Genomic DNA, 20,442 nt, shown 5'->3' with positions numbered 1-20,442 from the left:
CTCTACCTGACTGTCACCCAGAGACTGGCACACGGGGTGGTGCCATAGGAGGGCGGGGAAGAAGTCAGCTTTGCTCTGCGCCACAGGTAGTTCTTGCTGAATTGGAGGGCAAGCTCTCTTCCTGGTCAGGCAGTGTTCGTTGGGCACAATTCCTGTTGCCTAGGATACGGTCTAGCACTTTGTAGGGGTGCAGTAAGTCCAGTTTGAATAAGTAAGTGGCCTCTTCTGGGGAAATGAAGGATGCCTGGGCCAGCTCCAAGCAGGCGTGGTGAGCAAGAGGTCGCCAGGCAGATGGGCCTTCATTCCGAGGGTGCTGGGGAGCCCCCGAGGCTGCAGGGAGACTCGTGATGTGATGAGGTGTTAGTTTCAGAGGAGACCCCCTGAGGCTGGAGCTGCTGGGTCATGTGGCCTGGGCCAGGATGAGGCAAGATCAGTGGCCAGAGGAGAAGAACCAGCCCTGCTGACTGACCCCAGCACCCCAGCCTGGGGAAGTCTGGCCAGGGACATAGTGGCTCAGTGCCCGAGCCCCTGCCTGGAGCAGACAGGCCTAAGGGGGTCTGGTGGTCACGCTGACGTGATGAGAACTGAGAGGCGTTGCAGTGGCTTGGACAGCTCGCCCCCCCCCCCTTGCCCGCCTGCTGGCTGGGGTCTAAGGAACTGGGCAGGGAGGATAGGGCCCGTGGGACCCCAGGTGCTGGGAGGACAGAAGCCAGTAGGCCAGCTGGCCTGTCCCGACCCGGGTAATCCGTATGAATCAGTGTCAGGCCTGCACGCTCCTCTGGGCACGAGGGCAGCATATCACAGTGTGCAGAGCCCCCAGCACCGACGGCTCCAGTCACCAATATGCTGCAGGCAGGGACACTGAGGCTCAGAGCCAGCAGGGCTCGCCCAGACCCCACCACCAGGACGTAAGAGCCACACCGGCCCCCACAACCGCTTCACCTGGTCGGAAGCCCTCTCCTGTCACTTACTTCCCTACCATGTCCAGGTGGCACTGTGATCGCGTGTGACAGCAGTGGTAATGCCCACTAGCTGCAGTTACCGACTCTCAGCAGGTCCCTGGTGCTGGGCAGTTCTGTGGTCCTCGCCTCGGTCCCTCTTGCAGCCAGCCCGGGCGTCTGCCATTGGAGGTGGGGACATGGAGGCTCGGAGTCATCCAACGTGCGAGGATCACTGAGAATGCACGGGCCTGGCGCTCTCGCCCTCCAGGCTGCTTTGCCAGGGTCCTCAAACCTCAGCACGCAGGAGGACCTTCCCAGTGGTCCAGCCAGGAGAGCAGGGCCGGGCCAGAGAATCTTCTTCTTCTTCAGGAGAGAAGCCTGGGTGATTTGAGGGTGCTGGGGGAGGCAGGCTTTCTGGAGCCTGTTTTGCAAGAGAGCAGGCGGGGAGCAGGTGGTCTCCTTCACCTTGACCCGTCCTGAGTCAGTGGCTGGCCTCAGGCCACCTGGCCACCTTAAGGCCCCAGGAGTCTGATTGAGGGCAATCCCTAGAGGCTGTGCTGAAGCCAGAGCTGGGTGTCACCCCTACTCTGGGCACAGTCCAGCCTGGCCTGGAATCAGACCCAGCAGCTTGACTGGACCCTGCTGACCACTGGCAAATCCATTGCTGCCCGTCCCTCCCCCAGGCCCATCTGCCCTGCCAGCCCAGCCAGCAGACACTCAGCAGGGGGCCCATCTGGCCTGGGTGGGGAGGAGCTGCTGGCCACCATCGCAGCCTCCCCCTCCCCTGACCCTGACGGGGCAGCGTCTTTCCACACCCATCCTGGCTCCCGCAGCCATCCCCTGGCTGGCAGAGCTGGGCACAGCCACAGCTCAGGGACCCAGGATGCAGGGGTTTCCAGAGGCTCGTGACGTCCCCCAAGGGACCTACCTGCCTTGGAAACATCGTGGTGACTGGATAGTGCCCAGCCATGAGAGGGGACCCAGGACTGAGGTTCACTGTGAAAGCCCTGCTGGGTGGGCGAGGGCCCTTCCCCGGGAGGCCACTCGGCATGGTCCAGAGCAGGCCACGTCCAGGGGCTCAGGAAGCGGGCGGTGGCTGCCTGGCTGGGGAGGAGCCGGAGCACCACAATGGGCGGTGGGATTGCCCTGGACTAGGTAGCAGGGATGGTTCCTGCGTGGCACGTCCAGAAACCACCCAAGTGTGAGTTTGGTGTGGTGTAGGTCAGGCCTCAGCCCACCATGGCCTAAAATCAAACCAGAACCAGTGTGAGCCCAGCGTCTCTCCGAGCCAACGAGAAGCCAGAGTGCAGCGGGAGAGAGGTCACATGAGGAACAGAGGTGACCCCAGGCTGCTGCAGCTTGTCCCCAGCCTACCCCGCGAGGCTTGGTTCCCTCTGGCTCAACAGATCTGTCCCAGAGCCGCTCGAGTACCAGACCCTGCACCCCGAGAGATCTCCTCTGTGCCACAGAGACACAGAGGGTCGGAGCAGTCTCTAAGCCTAAGTCAGATGGAGGCTCCCAGCTTGCTTAGAATAAAGTCCCTGGGCCACCTCCTGCCTGCGGGGTCTGGTGTCCAGGCTGGCTTGACGCTTCATCCTCCTGCCCTGCCCTGTCCTGCCTCCCTCTGCACACACTGGCTTCTTGCTGGCCTGCAACTGGCCTAACTCGCCTCAGGGCCTTGGTCTGTGCTGGTCCTGCAGGTATCCATGCGGCTCCCTCCTGGCTCCCCTCAGGCCTCTGCCAGAACAAGGGCCCTTCTGCCCTCACTCCAGAAAACACTGCTTTCCATGGAAAGTCACTCTTGTCTGTCTCCCGGGGCGCCTGCTGTGCCCAGGGCCAGTGTGCGCAGTGCTCCCAGTCCAGTTGTCCTCGTTCTGTTTTAGAACACACCCCACACCACGTACCACTCCAGCTGCTCCTAAGCACACGGCTCCAAGAGGAAGCCCGTTCTCGGTGTCCTACAGCCACCAACATCGCGTTCCAGACTCTTCCCTTGTTCCCAGAAACTCTGCACTCACTGGGCGACACCCACCTCCATCAGTCTGGTCTTGAATGAATAAATGAGAGACCAGTGGGCTTACTGAGTGCCTGTCCCAGGTGGCTGAGCGCCCTCGGAAGGTACACATTGCTGTCTTGTTGCACAGGTGAACAAATCCACTGGCTCCGAGACGCAGAGAGGGGCAGTGTTTCCCCAGAGTCACAGCTGGCGGGAGTGGGAGCTGAAGCAGGTCTCCCTTGGCCAGACAGCAGCTGTTCCTGGGTGGACGCCACCGTAAGGGCACCGCCCAGGCCTCCCTCTGCTGTTCCTTTCTCCCAAGGTCACTGTCTAAGCAGACGTGGCCAGAGTCCTCAGTCGGGCTGGCTGGCCACGTGTCACAGCTCCCCTCATGCTGACGTTCCCTTCCTGCTGGAGCTCCGGGGGCGGGTGCCAGCTACGGGACTGTCCCCGGGCCTCACAGTGAGCCAGTGCTAGGCCCAGTGTAAGAGCTGACGCGGTTCAACCCGCGTTCCAGGCTTGGAGGTGCTTTTCCTCTTAGGAGCCCGGCTGGGGGGGGTGGGGCTGAGGCCAGCACTGGCCCGCAGCACCCGCCAGGTTGTGAGAGGATCCAATGCCCAGCCCTGGGGTTCTGCCCGTCCCCCTCCCTGGTCCTGTCCTCTGTACACAAGAGGTGTGACCAGAGAGGGAGGTGGCTTGTACAGGTCACCGGCAGGAAGGAGGTGGCTTCCTCCAGAGGCCAGGCCAGGGCCTGGGGCTGGGGCGGGCACCCGATTCCTATCCTGAGGATGCCCTGGCCCGAGGGGCAGAGCCTGGGGTCCTGTGCCCTGGCCCACCCACTCAGACCCCCACGCCTCCGCCAGCCCCTCACGCCCTGCTCCAGCCCAGTGGCCCAAGCACAGCTCAGGGAGCTGCCTCACTCCTCCTGTGCTCAGGCTGCAGGAGAGAACCGCTCACCAGGCCTGCGTGGTGACCAGTGTGGGGAAATTAGTGACCCTTAGATTGTCACCTCTGGGTGAGGACCATGAGCCAGGTGCCCTGGGTGAGCACAGAGGTGCGGGGCAGGCAGGCCTGTGATTGACAGCCCCCCAGGGAGGCCCCTCCCCTGCCCTGGGGGTGGTCCGGCTCTCCCAGTCCCCCTCAGCTACATGCACCTCGCCACACACTCAGTACTGACTTTCCAGACCCGGTCAATGCCTGTCCCGATTCTGAGAGAGGCTGGCATCTCTCCTGTGTGCCTGCGGCCAGCCAGGCCTCTCCTCCCGAGGCCCACGGGGGGGGGAGGGCCTACAGGGGGACGGGGCTGGGCTGGCGTCCTGTCGGCCTGCTCGCTGGCTGGGAGGTCAGCAGGAGACGTGGGCCATCTGCTGTGTGCTGGGCTTTGCGTGCTCTGGTGGGCCTGGCAGGGGGACATGGCTGCCCACCTTGTCCTAAGTCCTTCCCTGGGAGCTCTGGAAGACGCCTGCAGAGCCCTCTCTCGCAGGACCCTCACCTGGGGATCACAGCTGTTTGTCCAGTAGCCCCGGGGCTTTCCTCGGCCCCCTGCCCAGCCACCCCTGCTGCATCTCCTGGCCCCCAGGCACCAGCACACAGCACCTGAGATGACCGAGGCTGGCTCTCTTCTGTCCCTGGGAAGCACGTGGATGCAGAACATCCTCCCCGGCCCTCAGACACCAGGTCCCTCAGCTCCAGGTCTCAGGCCACATCTTCAGCTTTCTCCAAGGGTCCTCTTCACAGGGGTGTGTGGGGACTCTGAGCCCAGCACTTGCTTTCTCCCCAGGCCCATCTCTGACCCCTTTGGTGTCCTGAGACCCCCAGGCAGGGGTCAAGTTCAGGACTCTGGAGCCAGCCCGCCTGACACTGAATCTTGGCTCCGCTCCCACTAGCTGGGTGGCTTCTGGCAGGTGCTTGCCCTCTGTGCCTCGGTGTCTCCACCTGTAACTGGGGTGATGGTGACTGTGACAACTCTGGATTGTGGAAAGGACTCAGTGTGTGCAGCGTGCTAGGACCAGGTCACCCAGGACGTGACCCGAGGCTGGACCTGTGGTGACCTCTCCTGGCCTTCCCGTGTCTGACTCACTCTCCGTGGCAATCCTGAGTCCTCATCTGCCACCCCACCTTGTCCCTCAAGACCCTGCTCCTGTCACTGCTTCCAGAGACTCTCAGATCCTCTCTGCCTCACCTGGCCGCCCCTCACCTGCATGTGTCCTTGGACCTAGGGTGTCCCTGGAGGGCAGGCCTGAGGACCCCTCTTCCCAGGTGGGGCCTGGCTCCTCTTCTGGGAGCCCAGAGAAGATGCTGGGCAAATCCACTCACAGAGCCCCAGCCCAGGGGCCTGGCACCTGGCCCCCTTCTTGTCCCGGGTGCCTGCCCACAGCCCTCCTCCTCCCTCCTCTCCCAGCCCTGGACCCTGAGTTGCTCATCAAACGCCACAGTCATCAGAGGGACGCTGGGCTTGCCCAGGCCCCCTGCTCTGAGCTCCAACACCTGATGGATCCTTAATGGTGTAGACAGCACCCAGGGTGAAGGACAAGGAGAGGGAGAGTCCCCGACAGTATCTGAATCTCCTGCATTTGCAAGCCTCTGCCAGAACCTCCAGAGAACTTTCTAGTCTACAGGCTATTTGAGTTTCACATACACTCTAGGAGAACTGTGACCAGGTAGTGATGATGATTTCCATTTTACCCATGGGGCAGCCTTGGCTCAGAGAGGGTGAGTGGTTCTGGTGAGGTCACACAGCTGGTTAAGTAACAGGGCTGAGGCTGGAATGCCCAGGTGGAGCACCCTGTCATCTTCGAGGTCCACAGGCATAGTGGAGAAGAAATCAAGCACGTGCCCAGGCCAGGGTGTGCCCTGTGGAGTTAAGTAAGCTTCTTAAATTTGTAAACTGGACAGATTATATTCTTTGCAAATTGTGGAGTTCTCAGTGCCTCTTTCTACAGGTCTGTCTTCCTCTGTTCTCTTTCTTCCGCAGCTCCAGCTGCACGTGTGTCAGGATTTTCCCCCCACTGTTCAGGGGATGGAGCCCAGGGCTTGGAGCAAGTGCTGAGCCACACCCCTGCCCTTTTTATTTTATTTTGAGACAGAGTCTTGCTAAGTGGCTGAGGCTGACTTTGAACTTGCCATCCTCTTGCCTCAGCCTCCCGAGTAGCTGGGATGAGGTGCGCCACGAGGCCCGGCTCAGTCCTTTTGATAACATCCCACAGCCTCTACATATCTCTGCCCTTTTCTTTTTAAAACATCTTCGTTTTGTCTGTTCACAGCCTGGGAGGTTCCTGTTGACACCACGGGCACTGACTCCTGCTTCCATCGTCTCTTCGTGCTAAGGATCCCGGGATCTTTCTGTTCCAGATACTGTGCTCCTGGGTTGTAGGATTCCCATTGAGTTCCCTCCCCGCTCTGCTGCGTTTCCCTTCCTCCTTCTTAGGTGTGAGCAGGCTGTCTTCATGTCCTCCACAGTTCTCAGAGCTACTGAGCATCTCTGTTTGTCAGTTCCAGCCCCCAGGACACCTCAGGGTCAGAGGTCCCTGATGTCTGTGGATCCTGGGCTGGTTCCATCTCTGGTGCTGTGCTGGGTGCCGCAGGGCACACGGGAGGGCAGGGTCTCTGACATGCCGCTGTCACTTCCTGTGGATATACCTGGCATTGCGGATCCTGTTGTATTTGGAGATGGTCACCGTGCCTGAGATCAAGCGTCCGCTCTGGCAGCTGGTGGGCGGTGCCAGGGACCTCGATCCCTTCTCTGAGCCTGCAGCTGTTTGGAGCCTGCCTCGTGCGAGCATGATCTGGGGGCATCGAGAGACATGACAGACTTTACCTGCCACGTTTGGGGATCCCTTCTCCAAAGAGACCTTCCAGAACCTTCTCTCTCCCTTTTGCAGCTGGCAGGTGTCCTCACACTGTTGTCTGGTGTAAGCCTGGAGACGGTGGCTGTCTTGAGTGTCCACACTTGCGTGGCCGTGGCTGGGGCTTGTCCTGGGGCTGGAGGCGGGAAGCAGGCCCAGGGTAGGGCTTTTCTTCAGGGGCTGCCACCTGCTCTGGGTGGCCATCCCAGCTTCAGATTGTCCGGTGGTGGTGTTTGTGGTCATTTAAGGCCTGTGGTCACCATCTGTGGGACGGCTGCTTGGTGGGGCTTCTGGGCTAGGGCGGGAGCCCTGGGGGCAGCGCAGGGAGCAAGCCTGGTGGGCCAGGTGCTGAGCTGCCCCCTGCGGTCAAGACTAGAGGTAACAGCAACCCAGTGCCTCCAGGTGGGAGTGCTCGCGCCCTGCAGGTGCACCCAGTGGCCCTACGGCCAGCTGTGGGCCAGGCCACTGAACTGGGACGGCGAGAGGAGGGCTGGCGGGGGCTTCTGGGAGGAGGTGGTGTGGGGCTGAGACGGGCTGCGCCCTCAGGATGAGAGGATGGCCTTGGACTAGAGGTGGCACCAAGGCTGCTGACTTCCTCGTTCGGGGGATGGGAACTTCCAGGTCTCAGGGGAGGCCACTTTACCCAAAGACAATGGAGATGGCCACTGTGAAAACCGGTCACTGTGCAGCTCCCCCAGCCACCTGCTGGGCCTGAGCAGGCAGGGCTGGGCTGGGTGAGGGGAGGTGGCCCATCATTACCTGCAGAGCGGGGTCGGAGGGGCTGGTGGGGGGACTTGGCAAGGTGAGGCTGGGCCACCATCTAGCTCACACACCTCAGGGCTGCTCTCTGCACATTCTCTAGAGGCAGACTCAGAGGTGACAAAGACCCTAAACTTCTGTTCAGCAAATTATTTGAACACATCATTCCTTGGAGTCCTGGTCGGCTCTCCCTCTCTCCTGACTCTCTCACCCCCTCCCCCCCGCCGGGCTCATGGGCCTCTAATCCCTGGAAGACTCTAATAGGCATATTGCAGGTGAGGAACCAGGGCTCAGAGCAGCTGTGTGACTCCCCAGAGCCACACAGCCGAGGGGCTGGAGCCCAGCATCCAACCCACGTTTCTGCGTGACCCAGGAAGAGAGCAGGGGTCACTGCTTGCCGAGGGAGCTTGGGGTCTGCAGCTGCCAAGTGGAAATAGTAATCTCTCCCCGGGGGCTGGCGTGACGTGCGAAGGAGGCGGTGGTTATGAAATGACATATGAATCATGAGTCGCCTGCAGACGTTAGTGTCTGTTACTGTGGTAACCACCCAGCTTCTGTGGCCCTCACTCACTCTGGGTAGCAAGGTTACACTGGCATTTAAATTTAATAGCACTGTTATTTTCCACCATAAAATAACATACATTATTCATATGTCCAAACGCATCAAATTACATAGATTAAATGTGTGCAGGTTTTGCATTTTGATTACACCCAATAAACCTTTTTTTAAAAAAAATAATGTATCTTCATTACAAAAAAAAACCCCTGGAAAACAGAAAAGTAGAAAGAGGAGAAAAAATTATTTAATTTCAGCCACACAGAGGAAGCTCTGTTGGCGTTTTGGGAGGTTTTCTTCCTGCCGTCGCTCGGCTGTTTGCTTATCTAACCTGGCTGTGATCACTGGTCTACATAATCAAAGACATTTTATATACAATTTTACATCTTGTTCTTTGCCCTTGGGGGGGGGCCTTAATATGAAACAGTGAGAACCAGCCCACATCTGGGAGCCTGGCGGGCTGGGCTGAGGCTGGGCTCCATGGCCGCCAACAGCTCTCTGAAGGACAGGATCAGGGGCCAGGACATTCTGCACTGTGCTCAAGGGACGGGTGCGTGTTTCCTCTGGGCCTTGTTTTAAGTGTTAACAGAACGTCGTGCGTCTGTCTTCACGACTGCCTTCTGGCTTCTCAGCCCGCTTTTCTCTTTCTTCTGTCACCATCAAAGCTGGCATTGGTGGCTCAGAGGGCAGTGCCAGCCGGGAGCTGCTTCCCAGAGGTCTACATAGAATGACACCTTAGACTGACCCACCACATGCCACACCGAGTTTCCAAGTGCCATTGCCAATCAAGGAGCCCAAGCTGCTGCCCGTGCGGCCTTGCGCTCAGGCAGACAGACAGACAGCCCGCAGACAGGACAGCACCGTAGGAGAAGCCAGTCTGGGCTCAGGGGGTTGGGCTACTCCAGAGGGGCTCTGGGATACAGATGGCGATTTCAGCAAAGGTGGTCCAAGCTGGGCCCTCAAGAAGCAGCAGATGAGCAGAATTGAAAGACAGGGAAGGAGCTCTGCTGACACTCAGGGCCACCACCAGCAGGCCCGAGAGCTGTACTTTGGAGATGGAGCCCAGAGTCAGGAGAGGGATAACTGAGATGGAGTAGTGGCCGGGGTTGGGGCGGGTGTCGTCATCTGTGGTTGAGCTAAACCCCCAAACCGCTGCATATAAAGTAAATATGTAGCCAGATGCAGGACCGTGACTATGATCCCAGTAACTTGGAGGCTGAGGCGGGAGGATCACAAGTTCAAGACCAACCTCAGCAACTTAGGGAGACCCTCAGCAACTTAGACCCTGTCTCAAAAAAAAAAAAAAAAAATTGAAAGGACTGAGGATGCGGCTCAGTAGTAGAGCACCCCTGGGTTCAATCCCCAGTACCCCAAATAAATAAGTAAAGCCATTCATCTCACATCTATAGAGGCCAACATCAGGTCTCATCTGACCAGAGACTGGCTTGTACCTCCTTCCTCTGGGATGGGTGGGCTTCTGGGCAGGCCCTTCTCTTGACAAAGGCAGAGGTGCAGGGTGGCAACTCTAGTGCCCAAGCCCTTTCCAGTGTCTGCTGATGTCCTGGAGCCCCAAGCAAATCACAGCTACACACAGTCAGGGGCAGAGAGCAGGTTGCCTGGCCAGTGGGGGCACTGCCAGGTTCCATGGGGGCACGGGAGAGACAGGCTTGGCTTCCTGATGTGTTCCTCGTCGGGGGCTTTCAGCCCTCCTACCCCTAACCCTACCCCTAGCCCTAACCCTACCCCTACCCCTACCCCTAGCCCTACCCCTAGCCCTACCCCTACTCCTGTTCCTAGCCCTACCCCTACTCCTAACCCTACCCCTTGTGTTACTCTGAGACGGGGCCACAGGAGGCCTTTGAGCAGGGGCATGAGGTGGCAGCCTGCCTCTCACTGCTCCATGGAAGCTGGCTTGTAGCGGGTGACGGCAGGGAGGTGATGGTCAGGAGGTGTGTGGCATCAGGTGGAGGCGGAAGCGGCTGGCATCTGGCTGTGTTGCCCTGGCAGCAGGGTAATGTTGCGTCAGGAAGAGATGGAGTTGGTGACTTCAAGGCTGGGGGGAGTTAGCGTCACTGGTGCTGCCGTCCCTGAGAGCAGGAAGCGGCAGAGGGGGCGGTGTGGGAGGGTCCATGGTCAGGCTCTGAGCAGACACGCTGTGTCCCGGGAATTGACCCCTGGCTGCTGTCAGGAGAGGGAACCTGGGGCCGGGCAGCCTGCTGGCATCCAGCCTGGGCGGGGGGGGCTTTCCTGGGACTTGTTTGAAAGTAGGTCCAGATGGCTAAGGTCAGGTCAGGGGTCTCGGTGCCTGGAGCCCAGGTCAGGAACGGAGAGCTGGCAGAGCCACTGTGCATGGGAGGACTGCTCTCTGCTTGGGCATGTGGGGAGACTGTTCTGGAACAGTCTGTTTTTCAAACATACTTGAAATGTGGGTTTCATAGGCTCACCTCCCCTCGTCAGGGGTCGGGCGTGAGTGGAATCAACATGTTGGTGGCAGACCCGGGGGGGGGAGCAGTAGTGCAGGCCAGCTCTCCTGGGAGGGAAGTGTCCTTCTGCCAGGCCACGGTCGTCCTCCCCCAGCTTTCCCCGGCCCCCAGGCTGGCCCCTGGAACATCCGGGCTGCTCATCTCTGACTGGACCCTGAGAATGCTGGGGACGGCAGGGAGGCCTTGTACTTCCCAGGTGCCAACTGTGGGACCTGGGGGTGGGGCTGTCAGTTCTCTTCAAATGCCTGCCGGTGCAGCCGCGCCAGCCCTGGGGGCCGAAGGCTCCAGGTAGTGGGCGACTCTGGGTGCCCCGTAAGGAAGGTCCCCAGGATCCCTGAGGGAACATGGGTGGGAAGAAGAGCCGGAGGAGCAGCGGCCAGGACAAGCAGAGCTGGGCTCAGCCTTCCGGGCACAGACAGGAGGACCCCAGAAGCCTGCCTGGGGCTGGGCTCTGACGGGAGGGAGATCCACCCAACCCTGAATGGGTGCCGATCATCGCAGGCCCCGGCAGGCGAGCCTCTTGTCTGCCCACGGAGATGCTGGGAAGGGCTGGCCGGGCCCAGGTGGCTGGAGTCCAGGGGCCGGGGGTTCAAGACAGGAGGGGGGCACATCTAGGTGCCTTTAGATGCCACCTCCAGTCTCCACTGAAGTTGCCCAGGTTCTAGGAGTTTGCATGGCCACGTGGTCCCCAGTCCCGCCCACACCCCATCCTCTCAGGGTGGCTTCCTGAAGGCCTGCATTCTCTAAGGGCGTCCAGTGGAGACCTGTGCAGGCCACTGTCTTGGCCCATGCTGACCTCAAGTCTAGAACGTGACCACCAGCTGTCACCCAGCCCTGAGACTGAGCTCAAGGCTCAGTGAGTGTCCCACATGCAGGGGGACACCGCTCAGCACAGGAGGAAACCTGCAAACTAGAAGGGAGGGAAGAAGCAAGAGGGGCACACACCCCAAACAGGGCTCCGAAGTCCGGGGAGGCCGGGAGGGGCCCTGCGCATGCTCCCCCACGTCTGGCTCCCTAAGGTCCTCTGGGCGCTAGTCCAGCGCCTGAACCCCGTTCTAACGAGTGCGCCCTCCTGCTTCTCTTCCCCCAGCCGATATCATCTCCACCGTCGAGTTCAACCACACTGGGGAGCTGCTGGCCACAGGCGACAAGGGCGGCCGGGTTGTCATCTTCCAGAGGGAACCGGAGGTGTGTGGGTGGGTGGGGCCAACAGGGGGCGGGGCCTGGTAGAGGCTGACCAGTGGGCGGGGCCTGACCCGGTGGGGTCTGGAGGTCCAGGGTCCGGGGCGGAGGGAAAGATGGGGATGCGAACGGGCAGGTGGGATGTGGACCACTTCGCCTTTGGCTGGGCAGTGTGTTGACTGCACCCAGTGAGCTGTGCCCCTGTCCTAGACCCCAGAAAAACAGCTGAAGCCTCCGGTTAGACCTTGCTCTGCCTGGGTGACCTGAGACCCTGGGCCAGAGAGGACAGGGAGGAGGATCCTCTCCCTTCCTGCCCTGCCCCTGCCTCGTGGGGTTTGTTGTCAGCAGAATTCTGGATGAAACAGGAGGCCTGGGACACCTGCCTTGGGGGTCACTTCTGAAACGCTTGGTAAAGGCCCCCCATTCACTGAGCACCTACTATGTGCAAACGCCTGGCTGAGTCTTGGGGCACTCTCCTCTTTGACTCTATTGGTCCCCTCCGAGGGCAAGGATAAGACCCATTGTACAGATGAGCAAGCAGGCCAGTGACCAGCTGGTGCACAGCAGGCCAGCCATGGAGATGTGAGCTGGCAGGGGAGGGAGGATACCCTGAAGCCAGGAACGGGGAGGGGCAGAGAGCTGCCCGCATGCCCTCCTGAGCAAGGTCCAAGCTGGCCTCCTTGTCCGCCCCACCCTCCCCTCAGCTTGCTGGTGTAGCTCGGCGCTCCCTTCCCCCAGGCACCAAATGGGGACAGATGCATCTTGGGCCTGAAAAAGCTCACCAGGGACACAGACTAGTCCAGGGCCAGCATCCTTGACCCAGTGCATCACTGGCCGGCCCATATGGATTTCACAAGGTAGACCAGAGTGTCCCCCTTGGGGCTAGTGAAGCCTTCCTCTTGCCAAACTGCGGAGGGAAACCAAATTGGCAGATGTGAGCTGCTCCGTTTTGGATTCTCTTCATTTTAATGTCACTGATCTTTTTGTCATAACCAGTGCTCCCGGGAGATGAGGAGAACTGGAGGCACTTATTGCAAAGAACTTTAAAGGTTTTAAAAAGACACTTTTAAAAAATGAACAGAAATACCCAAAGTTGTGGCTTGGCAACTATCTTCATCTGTCCCTGGTTGCAGTTTTATGTCATGTAAACTTGATTGTCTACTGGGAAACGGCCTCTGGTGCACGTGGCAGTCCTGCCCCCTCTTTGGGGAACGCCACCAGGAGCCTCTTCACTGTGGTTTAAGTTCTGCTGCCTGAACCAGAACAGGAGCCACCAAGGTGGGTCAGGGACGAAATTCTGCTCCAGGCCCAACACTGCAGGATGTCCTACCCCAGTGTGAAATCTGGGGTAGGACACTACCTCGGCCACTTCCCTGCTCTTCCCTCCCTTCTAGTTTCCCTCAAATCAGGCCCCCCCTGGACACACAGACACTAGGAACAGGTTGGCACCTGAGGCCAGAGGGTGGTCATTGCCATGTGACCTCAGTGGAGTGAGTGGCGGCCCCTACTGGACACAAAGCTTTGGAAGTTCCACTTACCTGAGTCTCCACTTGCGGCTCAGTAAGATGGGAGCTGTCCTGGAACTCCCATTCCCACAAAGGAAGCCTGGAGAATATGAGGGACAGCCCGAGAAGCCCTTAGCTCAGCGTCCGGCACATAGTAAGTGCTCAGTTAAATGTGAACTGGTCTGGATTGAACAGGAGGTGGGGTGTGGCCTCAGCCACACAGAAAGTTATTAGCCCTTTAAAATGTAGTTTCCGTTGGCCCTTGACTTGGACCAACTGGTGCTCCTTGGCAGCCAATTTCAAGGCAATGTCTAGTCCTCTGAGGTTCTGACCACCCAGCCCCTTCCCTGTGTCCACTTCCCCGGCGCTGGCCAGTCCTGCAGCTCAGCTCTGTCCTTGGGGTCTCCTTGCAGAGTAAAAATGCTCCCCACAGCCAGGGTGAGTATGATGTCTACAGCACTTTCCAGAGCCACGAGCCAGAGTTCGACTATCTCAAGAGCTTGGAGATAGAGGAGAAGATCAACAAGATCAAGTGGCTCCCGCAGCAGAACGCTGCGCACTCGCTGCTGTCCACCAACGGTGAGGCGCCCGGCCCTGTCCTCAAACGCTATCTTGCTTTACTGTACTGTGGGCATTCTCCTGGATCTGTGCGAGAGCTCAGCATAATATTTTGAGCAGCATGAAATCCCCCCTCTTGCCCAGGCCACAGCCTCCTTGGCTGGACCAGCTTGGCTGGACCCGGGTTGTAAATAGTCACGAGCACTTGTCTGTGGGGTGGAGGGGGCTTGATGTTTCAGAAGAGGGTCCAGGTCAGGACACCCAGCGGCAGCTGACACAGGGTGGACCCTCCAGCCCGGCCGCCAGCCCACCCCAGAACTGCTGTGCCGCAGGTGTACAGTGGCAGTCAGAGCAGACTGGCTTAGGAGCCTCTGTCGTTCTGCCTCAGGAGGAGGACCCCTGCCCCTGCTGCAGGTGCCACCAGTGCCTGCTGGGCCACGTTCACTCTGGGGCAGCAGCAGGGCCCTCGTGCCTCAGCGGCTGGGGGCTTCCGCACAGCAGGGTGCTACTCAGGAAGAGCCCTCTCTCCCCGCCAGTGAGGGCCTTTGAAGGGGGACGGAGCGATGGTCCTGCCTTGGAAACGAGTGGAGAGGTAGATAAGGAGGCTCGATAGGGTCACGCCCTTGGCCCAGCTGTGCCACTTTTGGGACCAGTCACGAGGAGAGAAGAGAGTATGGACAAGCGCCCACATGCAGGTTCCCCGCGTCAGTGCAGGTGAACCGCAGGACCCCCGACCGCGGACAGGGTGACGAGAGGTGCCTTCAGCGCCACGTACGGAGCTGGCTGTCCTGGAGATTCTGCCCCTGTCCTGGTGCCTAATTCTGTGTCTCGTTTTCCTTTGTTCTGTTCCTAAAGATAAAACTATCAAATTATGGAAGATTACCGAACGAGATAAGAGGCCCGAGGGCTACAACCTGAAGGACGAAGAAGGGAAGCTTAAGGATCTGTCCACGGTGACGTCGCTGCAGGTGAGTGGCCTCCACAGGTGGTCCCGGGAAGGGGAGCTTCCTCTTTTAAGCCATGAGAATTTTTGGACTTGAAAGGCCTCTGAGGTTTGAGCCAGGGCCAGGGTCACATCCCGGACTGCTTCCTTGTTGGGTGGCCATGGCCAGCTCCCTGCCCCATGCCTCAGTTCCTCACCAGGAGAGGACCCTCATCCCGGAGGTCAGGTTTGCATGAGGTGTCGGACGTGGGTCTCCAGAGTGCTTTTCATCTGGGACGGAGGAGGCGGAGCCCCCAGAGCTTGCCTTGGGAGGTGGGGGGCACTGCCACCCTGGAGGGCCAGGATTCACGCCGAGGCACTGAGCTGGAGGAAGCAGAGCAGAGGACCTGTCAGCTGAGCCCTGCCCCCAAGCCTCCGCCACGGCGCACAGGGAAGCTGGGGTGAGCCGAGCCTCAGCACTTATAAGGCCCAGCTGGCCAGGCGGCACTTGTCACCAAGGAGGCCAGGCAGAGCCACTCCAAGGCACAGGCTGGTCCAGCATGATTGAAAGGCAAAAGGTCTCCTCTTCTCAGCAGGAAGTTAGTGAGGCATGGAAGGCATGAGCCACAGGAGGGTTCGCACCCCACCTCTGCCACTGCCTGGCCAAGTGACCTGGGACAAGGCACCGAGCCTGCCCCAGCTTCGGAGTCCTCATCTGCAGCAAGAACAAACGCTTCAGTAGTGAGCGTGTCTCCCAAGCACTGTCACCACGGGGACCACAGGGCTGTCACAAGTGCTCACTCAGCCCTCACCAGATCCTTTAGGCTGGCTCTGTTCCCACGGTCCCATCTCACAGACGAGCAGGCGGACAGCCGGGACCCAAGCCTGGAAGGCTGTCCAGAGCCAGCCTCCTGGTCCTCCACGAAGCAGGAGCGAGGTCCCTGCTCCCAGCAGAGCCGTGGGGTGGTTAGCAGTGTCATGCTGACAAGACTAACCGTCCCTTTCCTCCTGAAGCAGGGCAGGGGGAGTGGAGCCCCCTTGTCTGTCCCTGGCTTCCAGAACCGTCCACTGATGAAATCGATGCTCACACAGCGGATTCACTTCTATCCATCCCACACACCTCCGTCCTCTGCTCTGCTCTGGGCACTGGGAAGCCTCAGTAAATGCAGGCCTTGGGTCAAGTGCTGCCCAGAGGAGTGACCTGAGATGCTGGTGAATGAGCAGGGCGAGCCCCGGGGGGCCCAGCAGCTCCCGTGGCCTGGAATCCCATCTCCCTTGGTTCCTCGGCGACTCAGGGCTGTCGCTCCCATCCAGAAGCCTCCTAATGTGAGGCCTGGTGTTGGGGCCCCCGCAGGCTCCCAGACACACTCACCTACAGCTGGTTGGTGGCTGCGGCTACTTCCCTGCTCTGTGCCTCGGTTTCCTCACCAGCAAAGCAGACCTGGTAGGTGGAGGGCCTGCCGCCCGGCCTTCTGCACCCCGTCCTGGAGAGTCTTAGCAGGTGCTCGCACGCCCCGAACCGGGGGTCTGGAGAGACAGAGAGCGGTCATCGGGTTGTTCAGACACGCGGGCCTCTGTGACTGGCACATTGCACAGAGATCCTGAGGAAGCTGGGAGGCAGTTACCTGGTGTCCACTATGGGGGATGACGCCCCCTGCCCAGAAAAGCTTCTGGGTATCGTCCAGAAGGAAGCAGGAGGGTCGCGTCTCACTGGCCTGGCGTCCAGGCAGGACAGTGGCCCCGGATCATAGCCTTGGAGATGGGACTGAACGGAGCTGCATCCTGGCCTTTCCCTCGACTTGCCTCTTCTTTACCTCCCCCTTCCCGTGACCCTGAGCCAATCAGCCCCGCAGCTTCCTGCCACCTGTGAATCCTGTTGGGGGAGCCAATGTGCTGGGCAGGTCCTGAGCCCCAAAGCAAGTCCCAGCTAAGACTCACTCCCTGCCCCCAAAGTTTTCCCAGACGTAGAGTCACTGCCATGAGGACCCTGACAGTGACATATAGGCTGGGAGAGCCTTTACCCTCACACCGGATGCTCACGCAGCCCCTGGACGTGGGAGCACTGAGCGGGGACTGCAAAGCCACATGTGCATCAAAGGAGCCCGGTGCTTGTCACTCACTCCAATATCCTCTGTCCCTTTCCACCCCAGGGTCCCTGGGAGCTCAGGAACATAGCCTATCATTCACTCATTCATTTACCCACCCACCCACTCACTCACTCCCCAGAGGGCCTCTTGTGCTGGGCCTGGACCCAGCACCAGACACAAACAAGAGAAGGTCACATCACACCCTGACTGTTCCCAATTCCCCGGGGAAAGAGGAAAGCAGACAACAACCTCAAGCTGCCCTAGGCTATGGGAACTCCAGTGGGCCTGGGCAGCCTGAGCAGGGTGGGGTCAGTTTCCCTTTACCAGCCTAGGCCAGGCCTTGGGATAGCTCATAGCTGACTGGCCAGCCACCTTTGGAGACCTCATAGTTGAACAGAGCTGCACCCAAGATGCACTGCAGTGCCCCCCGCTGTGGGCAGTGAGCTGGGTACATGAGGGACAGGGACATCCCTGGAGGGCAGGCTCAGCCTCAGAAGTGTGACTCTGGTCTTGCGGGCAGAAGCAGGGTTGACTAGGAGTCCAAAGCGGCTGAGCCTTCCAGGCACAAGGCACAGACTGAGGCCAGGGCCACTGTAGGGACTCTGACGTGGAGATGGGTTTGCTGTGAGGAGGTCCAGTGTGCAGGCACCTTGATGGTGCGCGGCTATCCTGCAGCCTCTTCCATCCCCCAAGGCCTGGGTCCTCACTGCCAGGCCAGAAGGCACACCCCTGCTTAACCACCTGCCCAGGAGCACATGCATCACTTTGCTGACGTCTCATTGGTCAGGATCAGTCACGTGACCACACTTGGTTGCAAAGGCAGCTGGGAAATGTAGTCCCCTGGTGAGCAGAAACTTCCCAGTGATGTTATTGCAGAAAGTAGAGCAGTTTGGTGGACAGTGGCCTGGTCTGCCATGCTATCTTCCATGTCATTTTAGAGATGGGAAAGTCGGGTGCAGAGGGGTTTTTCAGCTACTTAGACACAGTGCATTCAGGCCAGGGCTCAGGACACATCCCAGGAGCCTATGTAAAGGAGGAAGCCTCTCCTGCAGGGCTGGGCAGGTGAGAGACCTTGCCATCTGTCACTGCTCATTTCAGACAGTGCAGCATCAGGATTATGGCCCCTCGAGTGCTGTGGCCTCTTGTTAAGATCGTGTGCCCTGCCATGCCACCCTCACCTGCTCCCTGCTGCCCCTCTGATCTCCGTCCTGCCCTGCAGGTGCCTGTGCTGAAGCCCATGGACCTGATGGTGGAGGTGAGCCCGCGCAGGATCTTCGCCAATGGCCACACCTACCACATCAACTCCATCTCTGTCAACAGCGACTGTGAGACGTACATGTCCGCGGACGACCTGCGCATCAACCTCTGGCACCTGGCCATCACCGACAGGAGCTTCAGTATCCTTGCCAAGGGCCCCATGGGGGTGGTTTCAGGGGTGCTGGCTTGGCCACAGGCAGGCTTGGGGGCCTTCGCTTTGCCTAACTTCTTCATGGAAGCACCTCTGATTCAGTGTGCATGAGCCCAGAATGAGCCCAGGTCGACTCAATGAAAGCCTTAAAGTCATGGCCACTGAGGGTCACATCTGACCTCTCCCCTCCCCTAGAGTGGCCAGCATCCCATCCTCCTGGGGCCTCTCTGGTACAGCAAAGAGGGCAAAGGGCCCAGGATTCGTCTGTCCTGGAGGAGGACGCCTGCCCTCCTGGAAGCTCCTGCAGACTAGCTGTATCCATGTGTGATGGGCAGAACTGAGGGCCTTTCCAGGGCTTAGAGGGACAACCCGGGAGCAGAAGCCCAGTTGGAGTGGGGGCCAGGAGAACCTCTGCTCAGTGGTCCTGTGTCAGAGCAGGTGAAGGTCAAGAGTGATGACTGGCTCACACTGCCTGGTAAGGGAAGGACCCTTGATCCATGAATGTCAGTCTGGGGAGGGGTGAGGTTTGGCCCTGGGGGTGGTGGTGGACAGGGCAGGCGGCTGCTGGGATGTCACTGTGCTACAGACCATTCGTGATGCTGCCCCAGTGAGGTGCTACCCAGGGGCTCTGGCCTCCCTCGCTACATGGATTTTCACTCAGGTCATCCTCACGGCAGCCCCGGGAGGCAGGCATGGTCACCAGCATGGTCACCAGCCCCTTTCCAGATGAGAGAACTGAGTCACAGAGCCCAGGTTCACTTGCTCTAAGCCGACAGCAGACTCAGGCCCTGCAGCCCAGATTCTTCACCCAGCCTCCACTCTGACTGCCCTCTGTGGGAGTGGCCACCTGGGGGTGATGGGAGAGGGCACCCTGGGAACTTCGTGCAACTGAGTCTCCAAGTGCCTGTCAGTGCTGGTCCCCAGGGTCCAGACGGCTGAGCTCCCACAGGACTGTGAGCCTGGCCGGACAGTGTTCCTCCAGCAGACACCAGGACTGGCCAGCGGGGAGAGGGGGAGCAGGAGGGAGCAGGCTGGGGGTTAGAGGAAGGACAGAGGGTGACAATGGCTTCCGGGCAGGGAGACTCGTCCAGCAGGAAGAGAATTGGGAGCAGCTCTAAGCAAAGCCTCTGAGGGGCCCTGGGCCCAGCAGGAGGCTTGGCCACACGTGGGGGCTGTGTGAGCCTCAAGCCCCTCTGTGGTCCCTCCTCACAGGACCACAACATACAGTCTGTGGGCCCCTCAGGCTGGGCCCAGCACACAGTCAGCTCCATGGTATTGGGAGCATCTGCCTCCTTGCTCCCGCTCTCCAGCATGGAGGGTGGAGGTGGGGGTGGGTGGTCGGGAGGACTCCAGAAAGTACTGGGCCTGGGGCATTAGGAGGGGTGAAAGCTCAGATCTGGCTGGATGGAGGGTTGGGCTGCCCAGATGCTCCACCCAGGCTAAATCCCAGCAGGCCTGCCGTGCCTGGTGCTCACAGCATTGGTTGGTGGGACTTGCTGTTGCCGGGTCAGGACGCCTCACTCCAGCTGGTGTGAGCACGGCCTTTACTGACCAATGTAACCACAAAGAGCTTCCACACTGGTGGATTTGGGGCTCCAGCGGTGTTAGGGGGCGGCTCTCTGCTCATTGCCTCTGGTCTCAGGCTCCATGTGAGTGCCAGAGTGAAAGTCCAGGAGAAAAGAGACCAGCTCTCAAACTCTCTCAGGAGCACCTTAGATGGCACCCTATTGGTTCTGCTTGGGCCTGGCTCTCTCTGAACCAATCACTGTTGAGGGAGGGTAAATGCCATGCTCTGATTGGCCAGACTAGACTCACATGGCCCCCTGGTGCTGGAGGCCTCCATCTCTGCCCAGCCCAGTGTCTAGGTGTGGGAGGGGTCAGTCCTGGAAGACCAGGAACCGCTGCCCACTGCCAAATCTGGAACTACTACTGACTGACGTCCCAGTGTAACTGACCAAACGATGCCATGCACATGTCTATGAGGCAGGATGGATTGCACTCTCATGTATAACTATAAAGTGCCCATTAAAATAATGAATTAATAGAAGGAAGGGCTCGAGGTGAAGGAGGAGGGGAGGGAAACGGGAGGTACCAGTTGTTGAAGTGGAGCATTCATGGATATGTCATGAAGTTGTATGCATTCGTGGATATGTCAAAATGAACCCCACAATTATTAAAAAAAAAACCACTATAATGGACT

The 20,442-nt window shown here is 59.5% G+C and overlaps 1 protein-coding gene across 2 annotated transcripts in view; it reads left to right on the top strand.

Annotated features, from left to right (window-relative positions):
• Positions 1 to 20,442, top strand: part of Ppp2r2c (protein phosphatase 2 regulatory subunit Bgamma) — a 99,002-nt gene that overhangs the window by 54,829 nt on the left and 23,731 nt on the right. For both annotated transcript variants that reach the window (XM_026395252.2, XM_026395253.2), the window contains exons 2-5: positions 11,671 to 11,768; positions 13,681 to 13,846; positions 14,681 to 14,793; positions 18,054 to 18,231. In XM_026395252.2, coding sequence (XP_026251037.1) covers positions 11,671 to 11,768; positions 13,681 to 13,846; positions 14,681 to 14,793; positions 18,054 to 18,231 — 555 coding nt within the window. The remainder of the gene's footprint in view (positions 1 to 11,670; positions 11,769 to 13,680; positions 13,847 to 14,680; positions 14,794 to 18,053; positions 18,232 to 20,442) is intronic.

This window comes from Urocitellus parryii, chromosome 10 (genome assembly GCF_045843805.1).
Source record: "Urocitellus parryii isolate mUroPar1 chromosome 10, mUroPar1.hap1, whole genome shotgun sequence".
NCBI classification, from domain to species: domain Eukaryota; kingdom Metazoa; phylum Chordata; class Mammalia; order Rodentia; family Sciuridae; genus Urocitellus; species Urocitellus parryii.
This window is presented reverse-complemented; position numbering and strand designations above follow the sequence as displayed.